Below are 18,925 nucleotides of genomic sequence, written 5' to 3' on the forward strand. Positions count from 1 at the left end.
GATGGGTCTGGATTACCATAAGCTCACACCTTCCAGGACAGGTATCAGCTGTCTGCTTCTACAGCATCTAAGACAACTCTATCCAAGTTTCTGACTAAGGCTTATCAGCAAATGTACTGAAAGCAGTAAGCAATGTTGTTTAGAATTCTTGTTTTCACCCTAGATTCCCAGAGGAAACAACAAATTTGGAGGCTCACCTGGCCGAATCACACAGTTGTCAATACAAATTTCTCCTAGTATATACACAGCATTTGGACTGAGCACTGACACAAATTCAGCTTTGCTAGAGGTGACAAATAACTACAAAATCCTCATGTCCAACCCGCCCGTTCCTATTTTAACCTCCTGATGCCTTTTGTCACAGGCAATCGAAAAGACTGCCGTGGTCTGGAGGTGTCTCCCCTGCCATGGGGGAGCAGGAGCCCGGGTGAGCAGAGCCGGGCGGGAGGGATGCAGCGCCCGCAGCCCCGCAGCAGAGCGGCAGTGGCGCCCGCTGGCCGCTCGCTGCATTGCCAGCGCATCCTTCCTCGCCTCGAGGATTCACCCGCACAAAGTGCCTCTGCCGAGGAGCACGCCGGGGCACCACGGCACAAGGAGCCCAGGGGATCTGCGGGCACAGCCCATCCCACAGGGATGCAGGTAGGACCACACAATCCAGGTCAAAATGATGGTCTCGCATCCTTATCTTCTCTTTGTATTTCTACCCTGCCCAGCTTCCACTCTCTGCAAATATAAATCCAAAGGGTAACTAATAACCTCCTCAACAGGAATAGAAGTAATTTCAGATGAGATACCAGAGCAGCCATCCTGGGATGTGAACACAGGCAAACATATCCTCTGCACCTATTAATGAATAGCCATTCATACTTCACAGCAGTTGAGACAGCTTCATCAGAAACCTGTACTCCAATTACAACCTTTGCATTAATAAAGAAAGCACAGAGGTGTGCAGAGTCACGTCTCACCTCATGGAAACGTGGCCCAAGCACACTGAATCAAGAATAAAAAGCAATACACATAACCACACTGTCCTCTATGAGAGGCAGCAGAGGGGCAGGGGCTGATCTCTGGTGATCAGTAATAGAACCCAAAGGAATGTAATTAATTTGTGTCAGGGGAGGTTTAAGCTGGATATTAAAAAAAGGTTCTTCACCCAGAGAGTGGTTGGGCACTGCAACTGGCTTCCCAGGAAAGTGGTTATATCACCAAGCCAGTTGGGATATGAGGATATGCAGATTGATATGAATGACACCAGATACCTGAATCTGGTCAGTCACAAGTCAGACCATAAAAGGTACATAAAAGCATCTTGACAATTTAAATGGATTATTTGGAGGCAATTATTAACTCAAACAGCAGTTTTTTCACCAAGACTGAATGTCCAAAGGATTAGCTCAACACGAAAATTTATTGTTGCAACTCAGTGTGGATTTGGCAACTCAAACAATCTGGAGATGAGTGTGAGATTCACATTTTTTGAATTTGAAAGACGTAGTGAGAGAAGTAAAGAATTATTAAAATAATTTTTATATTGTATTCTACTTTGATACAAACACAGGTGTAGTAAATGAAATAAGAATTATTTTGATAATTATTTTCTCTACTTCTCTCACTGCTTCTTTCAGGTTCCGAGAATGTGAATCTCACACATGAGAGCCACACAACAGAACATGCCACAGGCTGTGGTACACAGCTATCTGTGGGTGGTGCTGAAGGATTAGCAGCACCAGCCAGCAGCAGAGCACAAGTTGCTTCTACCATTCCAGTCAAAATGCTCTTTTTCTCTCCATCTTGCAGCACATGGCCCAGTCCCTTGAGGAAATGGGAGGGCAGAGAAATGTTTTATGTGCTCTCTTTCCCCCCATTTACATCTGCCCATTCCTGCACTCGTGGAGCTCTATGCTGTTCCTTGAGGCACAGATGTGAAGGACATACCAAGATGAGCCAAGCTTCTTCAAGTTATTTAAGCTTTCCTCAGATTCACCTCAGCGCATTCAAGCAAAAAAATGTGCAATTAACTAGAAAGGAAGTGGTTTTTTTTTAATGGCTTCACCAGTAACCAGGGCCACTCAAACTACTGGATAGCACTACTACTGTCTCCATAGTTACACCTGTAAATACAGAACAGTGCACTGGGTTTGCATGGCAAGGTCTTGGCAGTGGGAGGGTGACAGGGGCAGCCTCTGGGAGAAGCTGCCAGAAGCTTCCCCTGTGTCTGACAGAACCAATGTCAGCCCACTCCAGGCAGCTCACCAAGGAGGAGCCCACTGGCAGTGATGGTAGTGTCTGGGGAAACAGATTAAAGGAGAAAAAAAAACAGACATCAATTGCAGCCAGAGGGGGGAGTGAGAGAGAGGAACAGGTCTGCAGGTACCCAGGCCACTGCAGCAGAAACAGAAGATGCTACAGGCACCTTGGGAGACTGAAATTTTAAGGGTTAATGATGCAAACAATCAGCCTTTTCAAAAGCAGCCGGTGAGGTGCACAACTTTAAACCAGCTTTTGTTTAGCGACAGTTTTTGAGCCAGATGAGGGAGAAGGGCATTAAGAAACAGATCCTGGGAGATAGGAAAATGCTTTTTATAATGCAAATGCCCCCCCTTACACCACTGGCTGAGACGTAAAACTCCTCCTCCCTTTCCCCCCTCCCCTGGAAGGTATTGGGACATTCACATGCACACGTAGGCACGGCAGCATTCATTCCTGGCTCAGCTAGGATGCTGTGAGGCAGCTGTCATGGCTTGGTTATAAACCACCAAAAATCCCCAAAGCACCCCCAGACGCATTTAGGGCCTGGACAGCACATGACCCACATTGTTACATCAGACAGTGGGAACCCCACCCCCTCAGGGGAGGAACCTGGGCACATTCCCACCACACCTGGATACTCACCCAGTGAACTTTTGTGCTTCAGGGGCTCCCCCACCTCCCACAGGCCAAGACTGTGACCATCACCTAGACTAAGGGACACTGAAGTCACCCACAATCAAGTCTTGTCACTGGATCCATGAGTGGTGATGTTTTTCATATTTTCCTCTTTTTTACTCATTATTTGCTTATGTATGTATTTTTTATACTTTCACGTTGCCATTTCTATAGCTGACCAAAATAGCTACACACCTCGAATCCACTGCAACCAAATTCTAGAACAAATCTGCCATCCCAGTCCTGCAGCCCAGGAGGGCTCCATGCTGAAGCAGGGCTGCCCAAAGGGGCTGTGACACTGTAGGGAGCCTTCAGTGCAGCAGGACCTGTGCCCTGCAGAGAGGAGCTGGGGCAGGTTTGCTGGCAGGACTTGTGACTCCGTGAGGGACCCACGCTGCAGCAGAGGAACTGAGAGGAGCCCTCCCTCTGAGGAAGCTGGAGCACCAGTCAGCATGTGATGGACTCGGCCCCCATTCCTCCATCCCCTGTGCAGCTGGTGAGGACAGTAAGAAAATCAAGAGTAAAGTTGAGGCTGGGAAGAAGGGAGGGGTGATTGGGATTAGCATTTGGTTTTATTTCTCATTATCCTACTGTGATACAACTGGTAATAAATTGAACTGGTTTCCCCACGTCAGGTCTGTTTTGCCCATGACAGCAGCTGGTGAGGGATCTCTCCCTGCCCTTATCTCAAACCCACAGACTTTTCATTCTATTTTCTCTCCCTTGTCTAGAAGAGGAAGACAGTGATAGGGCAGCTTTGGTGGGCACCTGGCACTCACCACACATAACAGACAGGACTTTTTGCAGAAAAGACAAAAATGATTCCACGCCATCATCACCCTTTTATTGATAAAAGGACAGCTCTTGACAGCGGAGAAAAAAGGATGTTTCACAAGGAGAAGAGGAAGTGGCTTCTACTGGTCCTTCAGTTCCTTCAGTCTTCTGATGGCAGATTTGACTGTCACTGCAGAGGTGGTACTGGAGGAAGAAGCAGAGTCATTTGAATGTGGCAGAACAACTGTGCTGGTGTTGTTTTATTTTTGAGAAAGCACTTCTCACTTCAAATTGTTATCATCTGACTGTGCTGTCAAACAGGGTCTAACTCCACTTTTATTTTCCTGACAACAAAGCGTAGGCCTGGGTCCACAAAGCACATGGAACTTCAGAGGCTACAGCCCAGCCCAAACCCCCAGTCATGCACCAGCCACGTGCACCAACGCGTGGGCTCGGATCCCTCACGACTGCCACGCGTGGGGCAGGAGTGTCCTCTAACAACTGTGGGGGGAGGAGCAGGGAAGGGGAGTAAGCAACAGCACCCTCACAATAAAGGTTATTATAACTCCATTATTTTCCTTTTACAAGGAAAGAAAAACATGAAAACAACTTTCCTGGAATAAATTTGGCTTTGCTTATTGCAAAGAATAGCCATCAAATTGACTTTGATCCACACCAATCAAATTTTAACAAAACAGGCAACTTCCCCCATTATTATCTCAAGACAGATCTACTTAATGATTAGCAGATCAAAATTTAAAAAAAAGATAGAAAGTCAAAAGCTATACTATGCCACAGCTATGTGAGAATAAACACTGATTGGAGCTTCTTCATCTCCTTACTTGTAAGTCCAGGCACCACCAGCAACTGTCTTCATGCAGGATCCGCAGTGCCAGATACCCACAGCCTTCCTCTTCATTTTGGTCTGGAACAGAAGAAAAAAAGGAAAAAAATAAAGTCACTCTCCATCAGCTGAAAAAGCCAAACAAGAAACTTCAGGCAAGGCCTTCACAGCACTCCTATAAGCCAAGTTTAGACAAGAAAGAGATAGGCAATCCTTTTACTCAAATCCTGCAGACACTTCTGAAACACTTTTCCATTCAGATACGACCTGGATCATTTCCCAAGGCATAATCAAAACTTCAGCTTATTTTGAAGGAGAAAAATAGCAAGGGGCTACCTTGGTTATCACAATTTATATTCTCAGTGGTTTGGTGCCCATGTAACACCACTGCTCCCAGGACTCCCTGGGCAAGCCCAGCCTGCTCAACCCAGACCCATTTCCAAGAGCACCTGAAGAGTGAGGGGTGGGTACAGAACTCCCTCCCCCAGGCAGGTGCCCATCACCTTGCAGAGGTGACAACTGGCCTGCCCACACCTAGGCCTGATTTAGGCAGCTCTGCAGACAAGACCATCAACATTCTCACTTCAATATAAAAAACCCAAAAACCCAACAACAAATCAAAGTAAAAAACCCATGACGAAAATATTTTTAAATTTCGAGACACTTTAAAGATGCCTACTCTACAGATTGCAATAAAAATATCTGTGCAAAGCATAAGCTGATGGACATTTCAAACTGTCAGAAACTAGATTTAACAGCAAATTTTAATTATGTACACACACAGTTAAGATGAATTCCTATCAGAAATTCTTCCCCATCCAGAGTTATACAGCACACAAAAGAAAGCAACTGCCACCAGGAGTTTAAAGTGGGAAAAGCAAGCTCTGTTCCTCTGCCAGGTATGCTGTAAAAAGTTACTGAAAGGGAAAAAAAGCCCAAGTCAAGCCTTAATTACGAAGGCAACTGTGATGCTTTAATTCTGCCAGGCCTATTTTATTAATTATGTAAAACATATAACATGGCAACACTGCTCACTCTTTTGTATATGTAATAATGTTTGCTTTCATTTAACTACTACTAAACATACGTGTGAAATGCCTACTCTCTTTTTGAAGGACTCTGAGAGCAGCCCAAAGCTCAGTACCACTAATCCCTGCCTTGGAACCAGGCATGTTTCTCTTCAGTACAAAAATTACTGAAGCATCAAATCTCCTTTCTAGCATCAGTAATAATGTGATTTTAAAAAAAGACTTTTGGGGGGTAAGGAGCTCTCTCACCTTGCCGCAGAAGGAGCAGGTATATTTGGCATGCTGGCTGATTTCAATCTTCTTCACCATTTTCCTAAGGGATGCACCGTACCGGGTCCCATATTTACCCACGATCCCGACCTTCTTGGTGCGCTTGGCCTGTTGGGAGGCAAACCAGGATGAGCTCCAGCTCTACAGGGACAGCCTTCTCCTCGCTGCTCCCCTCTCCCAGCACGGCAGCTGAGTGCTCAGCACCCTTCAGCCGGGCTGCCGCCTCCCCTGCCGCTGGGAAAACAGGGTTCACAGCGTCGGGGAATGGGTCAGGCTGGAAGGGACCTCCTGGTCCAAGCTGCCTGCTGAACAGCACGGGCCCGTGGCACAGGGCTGCATCCAGACGGGTCCCGAGGATCCCCACTGAGATATATACTCCTAGGCTATTTTAGCTATTTAATTACATATATTTATATAATGAGATGCCCTCTCAATCGCCTCTCTGAGGCTGAACAGGCCCAACTCGCTCAGCGGTGCTCGTGGAGCTGCTCCAGTCCTCCTGGCCGCCCTCCCGGGAGCATTACCGACGGAACGCCACCGGGCTGCCGCCTCTGCAGCCCCCGCCGGGGCACTCCGGGCCGCCGAGACCGAGCAGAGCCCCGTCCGTCCCGGTGCCGGCGCTGGCACGGAGCGCTGCAGCCCCTCTGTCCCCGGCTGCCATTCCCCCCACCCAGGCCGCCTCCCTCGGCCGCCCGAACCCAGCGAGCCGCCGTCGCAGCGCGGGGCCGGGGCCGGCTCGGGCACGCCGCTCACCCCCAGCCCCGGCCCCGCGCTGCCCCGGGCGCGCCCCGCGGCGATCCCGGCGCGGATGGCGGCGGATGGCGCCGGGCGGGCCCGGCCGCACTCACCATCTTCCGCCGGCGCCGACGCGGAGAGGGAGAGGGAGCGGCAGCGCGCAGGCGCGGGCGGGCCGGCGCGGGCGGAAGTGACGCGGGAAGGACGCGGTGCCACCGAGCGTGAGGGCTCCGAGAGGCGGAGGCGGCTGCGGAGCCCGCTGTGACAGCCGGGCGGTGCCGGGGCTCAGAGTGACACCCGGGGCGCCAGCCAGGGAGGGCACAGCAGGAAAGGAGACGGGGCAGTTCCACTCGCCCACCTCGTTTTTAAAATAGGATAAACAGCAGGTCAAAACAGTGCCCAGAACTGAAGAAAAAGTAAATTATATATAAAAATAAATAAATAAAATCAGCGAGGATGAATTCTTATCATAAAACATACCAGCCCTAAACCATGGGGTTTCAGGAGTTTCGGCATCAGGTCAGGTCTTAACCTGATTTCCCGATTTCCTCGGGGTTACCCACTGCTGCAAGCACCAGCCCTGAGAGCCCTCGTGTGCTGCTTCAGAGGCGATCCCCAGCACCAAAACACGGAGGGAAAATACACCAGTGCCACCGAGCTGCGATGCCTGTAAGGGGATTAGCAACTCATTAACCTCCATTAGGAAATGTAATCCAGTCAGCCCGAGAGCTTTTCCATGCGCAGCTACGGCTCATCCCCTCCTGCCAGGAGAGGGCCGGAGCTCCCCAGTCCACCGAGAAACCCCAGGTAATGGTTGCAGGTTGTTTTCCTCCATACCCAGCCTGGCTGCCTCAAGCCATGGCAGCACTCTGCACCTGCAGTCTGTTTAGTGAAGAGGGAATCAAGGAATGGAGTGTACCCAGTTACCTTCCCCGGCTGGGGTCTGTACTTTAAGAGATGCTCATGGACAAATGTCACATCCCTTCTTGGCTCTTGCTCTCAAGGTTTGAACACCAACATTTTAAATTCCCTCTGCCATGCCAGGCTCCTCATTCCCTGATCATCCCTGCAAGCTCCCTGGGAGCTGGTGGGCCAGAGCAATGTTTGAGATGAGGGCTCAGCAAGACTTTAGGCAATGGTATTTTTATCTCCCTCAGCTGAATCAAAATTTCATTTGATATATCCTACAAATGTATCTGCCCTTTTCAGATCCTCATCACAATGATGACTCACAGGATGCAGCTTTGATACCAACGTATTAGAAAACAGAAAAAAGTAATTTCCTTTGGCTGCCTAGTGACGATATGGTTAAAAAAAAAAATAAACTGTCAGCAACACATCCAGAGAATATACTGCTGTTCTCTGGTCTTACCTACAGAGTTCAGGTTTGCTGTGACAGTACAGCACATGGTCACATCCATCATCCACCAGTGTCACAGAGAGCTCTGGCAACAACCAAACCCAGCCACCCTGGGTGACAGCTGCTCCCAGCACTGCCAAAGTCGACACACATGTCCAAGGGACTGAGAAGATGAAGGACACAGACAGTCCACGCCCTTGAGCTCTTCAGCTCATGAAGATAGCCAGCCTGGGGCACACAGAACACTTAGTTGGAACTGCTCCAGCTTATTGTTGAGGTATTGTTGCTGTTTTAGCATCCTTCTTGAAAGCACACCTTTCTCCAACACAGGTGGGAGCACTGATGCAGATGTACAAGCAGGCATCCAGCCACAGTAAGATGCTCCAAGATTCAGTGAGATGGGTCCTCCCCTTTCTCTGCTGGTTTTAGATAATGCCCAAAAGATACAGCTCTATCATCTTCAGCTGGCAGGTGCAGGAGGCCCAGGAGTGCTCCATGTTCCTGAGCCTGCTGTGGGTCTCACTGCCTTGTAGAGGTTCTTCAAGCCTTGGAGATCCTGTCTGAGCCTGCTGCCAGCTGCCCAGCCACCTCCTCACCATACAAATGAGGGACTAATGGTGCCATTGGGACAAGGCCTGCAGTCTCTCCAGCCCCTAGAAGTAATCACTAACAGCACTTTCCTGCTAGGTTCTTTTCCCCTTTTTCATGTAGTAAGGATAAAGTGGATCTCAGGTGTATTTGAAAAACCTCTGTATCTGGGCAGCAAACCAGCTGAGATTTTATATGTCCTAACAAAGGGAAGGTTCCTCTAGTATTCCTCCAGCAGGGCTGGGATTTATCAACATACAGACAAGATGAATCAAGTTAATAAGAAGCAGAATTCTCCAAGGGTACATTCAGTGTATCTCAGAAAAGTACTGTTTTGAAACAGCTGCAGCTTTACAAAGAACTAGTTTTATAGGAGACAACAATATGGGTACACAAATAATGCCTTTTGCATTTTTTTTTTCACTCAGCAGACAGCAACATTTCTCAGACCCCTTACTCAGAACAACCCACTTTGCAAGTAGAAAGATCACTCATCCTACAGACAGATTAAATACTCTGTGTTCAAGATGACAGACATTTAAAAATGTCAAAAAGCGTGTCTTCATCACCTGGGCAGCTGTTGAAATAAGAGCAGGGATGGTTAACTCAGCCTCAAACCCAGAGATAAAGCATTTCCTCCAGCTGCCCAGTTACAACACCCCTTGCTACTGCTCACACCCCAAAGCTCCATCTGCAGTCACAAATGAAATGCAGTTCTCCACCCAGCACAATTGTACACGCAGCCTGTGGGGCATTTCCATGACGACACCAGCTGAAAATGGAACAATCAAACCCTTCAATGCAGGAAAAAATACCTAATGTTAGCAGGTTGATCGTACAGCACAAACATTTTTCTTCTCTGCCTTGCAAGAGAGGTATTTTTTTCAGTGTCTGGTACTTGCACAGAGCCGAGCACATCACCTCCACAGCACGTTAGCTACTGGCCTCCAGGAGCTAAATGTAAGCCTTCAGTTTGCCACCTTTTCTACAGATCAGCTGTAAAACACAGCTAAGTGGGAGAAGGAATGCTAAAATACAGAAAGCAGGAAAAGCTTGGGAATCACAACTTAGAACAACTTATTATTTAAACAAGAGCAGAACTCTCTTAAACAAGAGCAGAACTCTGCCTGTGTCCCCTTCTCATTCACCTGCAGAAATCAGTCAAGTCTTGAAGAAACACATACCCACGGACCCCACCTCCCTGAGAAGTCAGGGTTAATCCCTGGCAGTCAGCACAAGCTTCCCCCTCCACTGATAGAAGAAGCACTTGCCATGGAGCAGGTCCTAATATTCACACGAGGCCACAGATGAGTGTGCAGAGGCAGACATGTGCCTAAAAGAGGCAATGCACAGCTACATTACTTAGCTCAAGGTGGTAACTTCCTCTTTTCCCTCCTCTTCCCCATCACCACAAAACATCAAGATCTGTTTGGATCTTTTCTCTTCACGGCCAAACAGAATACCCAAGAGCCAGTCTGTGAGTGATCCAAGTAATGGCCCAATTTGCCAGTGAACAAACTCCTAGAAATACAGACTCTTGAAAATGGAAAACATTGTTAAAAACACTCTGCAGCTGCAGAGTTGGTTTTCTCAAGAGTTCTGCCCTGGGGACAGACAACCATTATCTGCTTTTTAAACAAAACAACTGTGGAAGCTGACATGCTGAAACACAGCAGAATGATACTTGCCCTGTCCATTCAGTCACTGGCAAAACCAGGACTGCAAACCCTGCGGGCTGCCAGGTGTGTGCTGCCCATCTGCCACACTGTCAGACTGCCTTCTCATCCTCTGAGATTAAACATGCCAGAGATCCAGAAAATTTCAAGTCTTTTATTTTCAAAAATGCAAAAAATAATATGTGATTGCTTTTGGTTTTTCTTTTTTAATAAAAAAAAATTCTTAGCTGACATTTTTAGCTGTCACCATTTACACTTCCTCAATACGCCGCTTTTTTTTGGGACTCACTGAACATGTCTCTGCTTCTCTGTCTTGCAAGGCACTGCTAGAGTCAAACTCACAGCCAGCATCAGCTGCCTCCAAAAACAAAACATCATCAGCATCATCTCTGCTCTCAGAGAAGGTCTTCTGGAAAAGGTCATAGATTGTCTTCTGCTTTGGATCTGGCTGAGGAAACAGAAGAGAACAGGATCTACATCCACACAGTCACGTAAAACAGTGAGCAAAATCAGAGGACACTCCCCTTACACAGTGCACATGTGTGTACAGATCATGCTATACATCATACACACCCATGTGTATCTCATACATTATATACTCAAAGACATATATATGACATTGATGCTAACAGGTCTCCTTGCAAGCAGCAGGCTTGGAATTTCTGTGGCGAGTCCAAGCCAAGGTATGGATCCTGGGAGGAGTTGAACAATCTGGTCTGTGGCATTAAAGGCAGAACAGGTGTAAGGTCACCTGTGCCAATCTACACGTACACAAGCCAAAGCCCATTTAGCCTCTCTCAGGGACCACCAATATTCTTTCAGGTCAATTACCTTAGGATAGTAATTAGTTGACTCAGCTGTTTCAGAGAAATTGGTTTCTGAAAGACCAGCTTCACCCAGCACTTTGATCTTCTCCTGAATCATTGGCCTAGGAGTGATAAACAGAGATTACTGAAAGGAAAAAAATCAAGGACACTGCTTCATTTACTATGTGTAGATTAGAAAAGAATACAACTGGGAATAAAGATGGCTTTTCTACCAAATAGGTTCCTAGCTGAGGCAACACCAATGGTATGAAGCCAGACTGAGATGATGCAGCTAAAAGGACTCCTAGCAGCCTGTGTGCTCAGTCTCCAAGGCAAGCAGTGGTAAACCCCAACAACAGACGCATCAGCATTTCAAGGATAACTCCCAATGTACAGCAAGAGGAAGAATCCATCACTGGCCCAGGAGGCTGAGAGGTCCTGGCCACACCTGCACACTGGACACTGAAAGATGCCAAGGCCACAGCACAATTAGTGCATTTACCAAATAGCCTTGTCCTCTTGTTCTTTTTCTTGTCTTTAAAAAGATGCCACTGTCCTTTCGAGAGCCATATTTCTTCCCCATTAAGCACTAATGACTGCACAGACAGCATTTCACAAATAAAGGCAGAATTACTGTCATTAACTTTCCATGAAATTTGGGTGATGCATCAGTTTCCAGATCCTTGCATTGTAGGGTTATAATTACTTGCCATCATGATATTCTGGGAACTGCACAAGTTCACTTAGTTCATTCATTCCTTTAAACAAGGTAATAAAGATGTAATTTTGGATTTAAATGAAGCAGCTGGTGGATAATTTCTTGTCATCATTTGCAGGTCAGCTCCCTTGCAGCACTAAAATTCCTCAGATCCTGTCCACCCCCAGATGTCAGATTCCCCAGCCCTAAGGACTAATATCCACTGGTAACTCCCACAGGAGCCAAAAAGCCTCACACCACAACTATCCAGAGGTGGGTCAATAGCACCTTTTTAATCTATCTGAAGGGCTCACTGAAGAGCAAGAGGAAGGCAACAGTGCAGTCCTCCTCCACAGCTCCCTGTCCAAGCACACAGCAGCCAGACTGCTCATCAGAATTCATCTACAATACACTGAACCATCTCCAGTGTCTGCTGACTTCATTTGGGTCTCAGCACTTTACAGTATCCTAGCACAGGAATGTTCTGGGCTGGTATCTAAGACAATTCCTCCTGTGAAGGTTTTAGATGCATCAGCTCTCCCAGAATTTCTCTTGAGAGCCCTTTCTTTGTCAGGTAACTACTTTTATTCCTCCTGCTTGTCAGCCACTCAGTCATGCCCACTGCAGCCAGGCCATGCCACCAGCTTGCAGCAGCCCTGGCACATCTTGATTCTCCCCTCACAGACCGTGGAAATCAGCATTAACTCCTCACAGCAGGTATGAACAAACACTGGAAACACATGTCAGGAGAACCAAAGCGTCCTTCTCATTTCTTACCATAAGTAGTCATCTGCTGTACCTTTAGCCACCAGGTAGTGAACATTAACAGAGCTGGTCTGTCCAATTCGGTGTGCCCGATCTTCTGCTTGGATCAAAATCTTAACGTAAAAACATGACAAAAAGTGAAAACTGCAACATCTGAGAAACAGTGTAAGCACCAAAGAACAGAGGATATAATTTCTTCTGCTTAGCAACTCTCTTATCTGGATCCTGTTAAGACCTGTATTCTCTAACAGAGTAAGCCAAGAAGTAACCTGGCACACCAGGTTCCCAAAAGGCACTGAACAGTTTTCCAAGGTTAGCTGATGTTGGACCCTTTCAGGTGATGGCTAAACTCTTAAGAGCTCTGTCAAATAAAGACAGAAGCCTGTTTCCCTTTTGTGCCACCTTCCCCTGCCAGCAAGCTGTGTAAACCAGCCTCACAGGTTCAAGGCCAAGCACCTGTGGTTAGAGAGCCAGGAGACATCAGAAAGAGACAAACCCTAGAGAAAGTTACCTGCCCGTTATATCTCCTAATCAGCAACATTTCTGCTCTCCAGGGAACATCCCTCCAGGACACTCACCCCTGGGTTCCAGAAGAGCTCTGCAAACACCACCAGATCTGCAGCAGACAATGTCAGGCCCATGTTTGCAGCAGTGAGGGAAAGGACAGCCACAGCCTGCTTCTCTGAGAACTGGAACTTCTGGCACAGAGACTGCCGCTCAGCTGAAGATGTGGAGCCATCAATGCGAATGTGCTCGACGTGCTGTGAAACGGCAGAAGATGCAGTTTAGAGACCTGGTCCCCTTTCTTGTATACTCCTTCCATGTTTTAGTGCATCCCACATCCAGTGCTGCCACTGAGCTAAGTCACCAGTGCCACTGTTGGTTATAGTCCAGAATGTTATCTTAAATCATTCTTCACACTGCCCCAGCGTGCTTTAGGAGCATCAATGGAAATCTCACATGAAAAGTTACACAAACAAGAGAAGTGATTGGCAGGTCTATCGACTCTCCCTACAGTATCTCAGTTCAAAAATGTAAGAGCACAACAGAGGTAAAGGCTGGCAGGGATGGTGGGCTTGGGTAGTCTCATTCTCCCTCTCAGGAAAGCCTGGAGAACAACAGCTACACAGGGTAACACAAGAATTCACAAGCTCCAGGGCAGACAGTGGAATTAAAGAACACTAAATACAATAAAAGCCATTCAGCTAATACAGAGTGCATGCTGTGAGGCATTCACCCTGACAGCTCAGCTCCCTTGGTGAAGGGCACACTCAAGCACAGCAAGCAGAAATCATCTCTGTCACTAACTGCCCTAAACTATCTGACCAGCCATAAATCCAGGGGACTATTCAACAACATTGAAGCTGGAACAGTGATAAAGTTAAGACAAATCAGTCACTTACTTTCTTCTTCAGCTCTGCAACTACTGCATCCAGCATTATCTTGTGATGAGCAAACACCAGGAATTTATTATTCCCGCTTTCCAGTAACTCCAGGATGTACTCTCTACATGAAAAAGGAAAAACACCAAAACACTATAAAATTACATGCTGAGAGAGTACAGACTTTGCTCATAACAAATTTTGAAGATACTGCCCCTTTATACACAAACACTAGGAAACAGGCTAGCATAAAAAGCTGCAGTAAAGTGCAAGCAGCAAGTCAAGTCTTCTATACATTTAAATACAGAAAGGAAAATTCCCTCAGTTTTTCTTCACCACAGGCAGACAGCTGCCTACATTATACCTGGGTGGCAAAGAGAATCAATTTATTATATCCTACTTGGAACATGACATTCCAGGCCAATCGACTGCAGGTCATCTATACTTAATTACAATCTCACTCACCCATCTGTATTTCTAACTTCTGTACAATCACAATACACTAAAGTAATCTGTATGCAGTTAAACTTCCTGGGTTTACATGGGATTTTTTTTATATCAGAAGAACACACTAAACACACTGATCAGAAAAAAAAACCCAAACCTTTTCTTTCAAGGGTTCCCACTGACAATTTACTCCAGCTTAAATATCTAAATTTGTCAGCTATTTCTAGGAGTTATCCACATGCATATAGGCTAATGGCCAAGAAGAGGCAACAAGCCTCCTTTTAAGTGACTTAAATGAAAACATTCCCATGGACTAGCAGCAGAGCTACAGAACCCATTTTTATGTAGTAACTTGTATTACAATCAGGTTAACTGGAGCCTGAGGAAGAGCCAGGAACTTCAGTGGGAGCTGTGAGATTCCTAAAGCACACTACAACTAAAGCTAAGCCCATCTCCTAAGCTTTTTGGTTCAGGATCCCCTGCTGCAGAATTGCAGCATTTGTTTTCTCAAATTCTGTTGATGCTTTTAATTTCATTATTTCCCTGCTCCTTAAGTTGAAAAAGAGTCCAGACCAGGGAATTTGATCCAAGCCCCATACACAAAGTCATTCTAAATGGTTCTAATGACAGTTTAGATTTGTATCTGGAATGAAATCAGAAGACTTATTTAGCCAAAGAACCCCAAGAGAAGAAAATGCTTAGTGCATTGTAATTACAATCAAGTTTTTGTAGGCTGACTTGAGGCTATGCTTCATGTCCCTGCACTGTTATCTCTAAGGCACTGTCTCTCTGCTCTCAGCAGAAAACCACATTTTACTGGGCAAGAATGAAGCAGTGACACGGAGCTTACACGACTGAGTGGATTTTAGCTTCTGCTGTTCTGCTGAAGTAGACGAGAAGAGCTTCCTTCTCCTGTTGTTTCTGTAGAAGGAAGAGATAAACAAATTTGAGTCTCAAAAATGCCTTTTCTCCTTCTTGCTTACAGATATTTCTGCTGCTGCCAATAAACACTTTGCTAGGAAAAAAAATCAGCCTAGAAAAGCACAACAATAGAGGCCTGGGGGGGAAGTCTCCTACTCGCCATTAGGTCCAGCAGATACTCACACAGCCCTGACACCTCCCTCCCTACCTCCCACTCAACTCCTACCAGTTGGATGACAAGTGTATCACAAATGGAGCTGTAGTTGAGAAAGCGTGTCCCAGCTAAAATGGCAAGGAAAAACCCCCAAGTTCTTACAGAACTGTATTAGCAACCTAGGAGCCTAGAACATGCATTTTCCACCCATACAAGGAAAACAAACAAGAAAAGCAAAAATAAACTCCTTGCATTTTTGGCTACTGCTCTGCTCACAACACAACTCAAATAAATCTGGTTTTGTAGGCTGAATGAGATTGCAAGGCTAGACAGGAGAGTAGGTAGAGGCAGGAGACATGAAAGACAATTAAAAATTACTAACAAGAGAGAAAAGAAGAGAGGAAATGGTATTTAACACAAAGGGACAAAGTAGACCACTTAGATCAAAAGTAAATCAAGCTGAGCTAGTTTTGGTTGTGCTGTACACTCATTTAAAACTGTGCTTTCACATAAAGGTGTGGGTCTGACCTTTGGAACTCAGGGTACTGCTTTTTCACGAAAAGGTTTTTTAAAATAAAAGTACCTCAAGCAGCAATGGCTCATTGTGAAAATAAGTTTCTGACTTACACTTTCATATCCTTTGGCCATCTTCTTTGCTTCAGCTGCCAAGGCAGCTTTGGTCTTTGCACTGATGCGTTCAGGAGCCACCACAACCATTTTGCGTTGCTTTGCTGGAAGCTGGGAAAGCACATCTGATTTCAGACGTCGGATCATGATGGACTCTTCCAGCAAAATTTTCAGTTCAGTTAAGTTGGATGATCCAGAATAGTCCCAGCCCCATGGCATCTGGGAAAGATCAAAGCAGTTTTCAGTGTCAAACCTGTACGACACTGCTCTGAATACAATCCAAAAGCAGAATAAATTTCCAGGGAATCTGGACAAGGCAAGAACTGGATGGTCAGCAGCAGATTTTACAATAATGGCAATAAGGTAGAAGCATATAAAATAATCCACTCAACATGAAAAGGTTACTTACAAGCCCCCCTTCTTCCTATCTACAAGAGCCCAGGGAGGTGCAGGAAAGAAGACTATGCAGAAGGATGGCAGGAATCCCTTCTCCAGCCCTGTGTCCTGATATTCACTCTCACACAGCAAGGTGTTGCTGCTCTCCACTTGCAGCTTTGAGCAGGCCAAAAGAATTCACTGCAGTTCTATGCATGCACATTTATCTCAGCTTTAAGCAGAGAGACACACACAAAAATATTCTCTAACAGCATGAGGACAAACATCCGTAACCCAGATGCCTTCACAGAGTTGCTACACTTGTCTGACATGCTAGGTCAGAACTGCCTGCTCTCCACTGTGACCTGAGTCCTGCTCTGCTCCCTGGCATACTCTGCCATTGATGTGCTTGGCTCAGACTCGAGCAAACCAGAAATAAACTGTGGCCCAGAAGACATTTCTCCAAACATTGTTTCTTCAAAGCATCGTCACTTCAAAGCTCCTCTGAACAAGCCATTCATTTACACCTCCTTGAAGCACTCCCCTCTGAACCTGGCCTATCCTCCAAGATCCTGAGTGCTAGTAATCTACACCGGTTCAATTAACCTCAGCTCATCACTTCTCCTAGCTGCAACACCACAGCCTATCTTTTGTTCACTGAGAAAGAACAACAGTGGCATCAAAATTGGTACATTCCCCAAAAGAAGCATCTTTCAAAGACCTGTCTTCCAGAGAATAGACCAATACAGTTTTAATGCTGAAGCAAGGGAAAAAAAAAAAAAAAAAGAAACCTTTCTACTGCAATTTCACAAATAAGTATAGGGAATACAGCTACAGGAATACTGAAGACCAAGGTGGGGAGAGAGGTGACTTCTCATAGCTCTAGTTCTAAATAATATTGGCAGTGTCCAAAAATACAACCTCTGGTCTTGGAATAACAATCCAAAGTAAGCCACTACATATACCCTCCTGAAATGTATATAATGGAGATGTGAGGAGCCTCAGCACCTCAATCAGCTACATTAATTGATAAAATAGACTTAACCTTAAATATCTATACTGATTTTGTCTTCCCCAAGAGAAAACTGCTACAACACACAAATAAATGGAAGTAAATGAGAAAGATTCACTGCATCCTCCATCTTCTCCTAGAATGCATGAGACAAAAAATAAATCATACTAGCCATAAGGTTAGTCAGGCTACTGACTGTATTAAGGGGTGGTGCTTGGATGAACAAAGATGAGAACATGCTGTGGGACAGGAAGAGGAGGAATCAAAAAGCTTATAGGGAAGTAAGACCTCTCTGGTATCCAAAAGTGAATGTTCCTACTTCAGGCTGAGATAAAACAATCTGCAATCCTATTGCCATATTGTACTGATGTGAACCATTAACTGACTTCAGATTCTGCTACTTATGGCCATCATTAAACTCATCTGACTTAATCTATTCCTACATAATTATGGCACCATCTGATTAGCTACAGTTGGTTCATTAAAGCAGGAAACAATTCAAACCCTTAATACATACCCAGTTTAAATCCTGTAGAATTAAAACTTTGGCTCTGACAACAGCCCAGTGGTGTAGGGCTAGAGTTAATAGGCCCACCTGGATCTCAGCCAAGCCCTCAAAAGCCCAACATGGGTATCACTGCTCTGCTTCCCTGAAACCAAGAGTGCAAGACAGATGCATCCCACAGGTCCACAGAAAGCTAGCTCAAGTCTACCAGGGTTTATTAGCTTTAGGAACAAAAGCTGACACTGCTGAGCCACAGCCTTTGTGCTCCCTTTCTGCATTTCTCAGGCTCTGTGGGCCCAGCAGAGCACATGGACAGAACCATGAAGGACCCCCCTGGTGCTGTGCCCAGCCTCCAAAGCCCACTGCCCACACTGCTCAGTGCACTGGTAGGTGAGTAGGAAGGACCAACATGATCAGGCAGCTCAGCAAGGCCTCCTGTGGGGCCTGGATATCCCTTGGGATACCTCTTTCCACTTAAAAGCCTGTGTTTTCCCACTTTCCACTTCCATAACAAGCAAGTATACATATGCTTTGTGTCCACGTAGCCAAACTGGCTACAAGCATCCTCCTAAGAAGAGCAGCATCCTCCTAAGGCAAAGAACAAGGCACACACAGAGCCAACATCTACTGTCATGTTAAAAAGCACACACAGGCAGAGTCCCCACAGCATGTTTAGGTTATATATTGCTTATGGTGCTGGAACAATTTGCAAGCAAGGAAACATTCTAGCTCTGTGCTGCACCTAGCTAGTTATAAAGAGATAACTACTTTTGGAATTATTAAAATTTACTTTAGTATACCCTATTGTGAAAAAGAAAAAGAGAGAAAAAAGAGGGACATTTATTTTGCCAAAATACACATCTGGCTTTGATCCATAACATTCCAGAACACATGCTTCCAACTGTGATTTTCTTAACAAAGTGTTACAGCATCTTACATGAGTCAGTAAACTTATTACAGTGTTAGCAGAAGCTGCCAAATTCTTACAAATTCAGAGCATGTGCTCAGATAGAAATCGCTTAATATTTGCCAAC

General features: G+C 45.9%; 2 protein-coding genes across 6 annotated transcripts in view; both read right to left on the reverse strand.

Moving 5' to 3' along the window:
- Nucleotides 1–3,747: 3,747 nt before the first annotated feature.
- On the reverse strand, nt 3,748–6,845 carry RPL37A (ribosomal protein L37a). The gene is made up of 4 exons (XM_064434896.1): nt 6,690–6,845; nt 5,821–5,949; nt 4,542–4,624; nt 3,748–3,903 (listed from the first exon to the last, which is right to left on the reverse strand). Exons 1-4 carry the CDS (start codon nt 6,690–6,692, stop codon nt 3,840–3,842), a joined length of 279 nt encoding a protein of 92 aa, XP_064290966.1. The 5' UTR covers nt 6,693–6,845; the 3' UTR covers nt 3,748–3,839.
- A 3,491-nt stretch (nt 6,846–10,336) lies between these two features.
- SMARCAL1 (SWI/SNF related, matrix associated, actin dependent regulator of chromatin, subfamily a like 1) overlaps nt 10,337–18,925 on the reverse strand; it is a 34,126-nt gene continuing 25,537 nt past the window's right edge. For all 5 annotated transcript variants that reach the window (XM_064434893.1, XM_064434890.1, XM_064434895.1 and 2 more), the window contains exons 11-17: nt 16,000–16,218; nt 15,148–15,218; nt 13,872–13,974; nt 13,047–13,229; nt 12,481–12,581; nt 11,032–11,128; nt 10,337–10,648 (exon numbers count right to left, since the gene is read on the reverse strand). In XM_064434893.1, the coding sequence (XP_064290963.1) occupies nt 10,451–10,648; nt 11,032–11,128; nt 12,481–12,581; nt 13,047–13,229; nt 13,872–13,974; nt 15,148–15,218; nt 16,000–16,218 (972 nt within the window). In that variant the 3' untranslated portion in view covers nt 10,337–10,450. The remainder of the gene's footprint in view (nt 10,649–11,031; nt 11,129–12,480; nt 12,582–13,046; nt 13,230–13,871; nt 13,975–15,147; nt 15,219–15,999; nt 16,219–18,925) is intronic.

The sequence above is a fragment of the Passer domesticus genome, chromosome 10 (assembly GCF_036417665.1).
Source record: "Passer domesticus isolate bPasDom1 chromosome 10, bPasDom1.hap1, whole genome shotgun sequence".
Taxonomy (NCBI): Eukaryota; Metazoa; Chordata; class Aves; order Passeriformes; family Passeridae; genus Passer; species Passer domesticus.

What these genes read in the sequence shown, in the direction of transcription:
- RPL37A (XM_064434896.1), bottom strand. An exon ending in CCTGCTCCTTCTGCGGCAAG is followed by an intron (nt 4,625 to 5,820) that starts GTGAGAGAGCTC and finishes CTTCTGTTCCAG; the next exon opens with ACCAAAATGAAGAGGAAGGC. An exon ending in GGTGGTGCCTGGACTTACAA is followed by an intron (nt 3,904 to 4,541) that starts GTAAGGAGATGA and finishes TTCTTCCTCCAG; the next exon opens with TACCACCTCTGCAGTGACAG.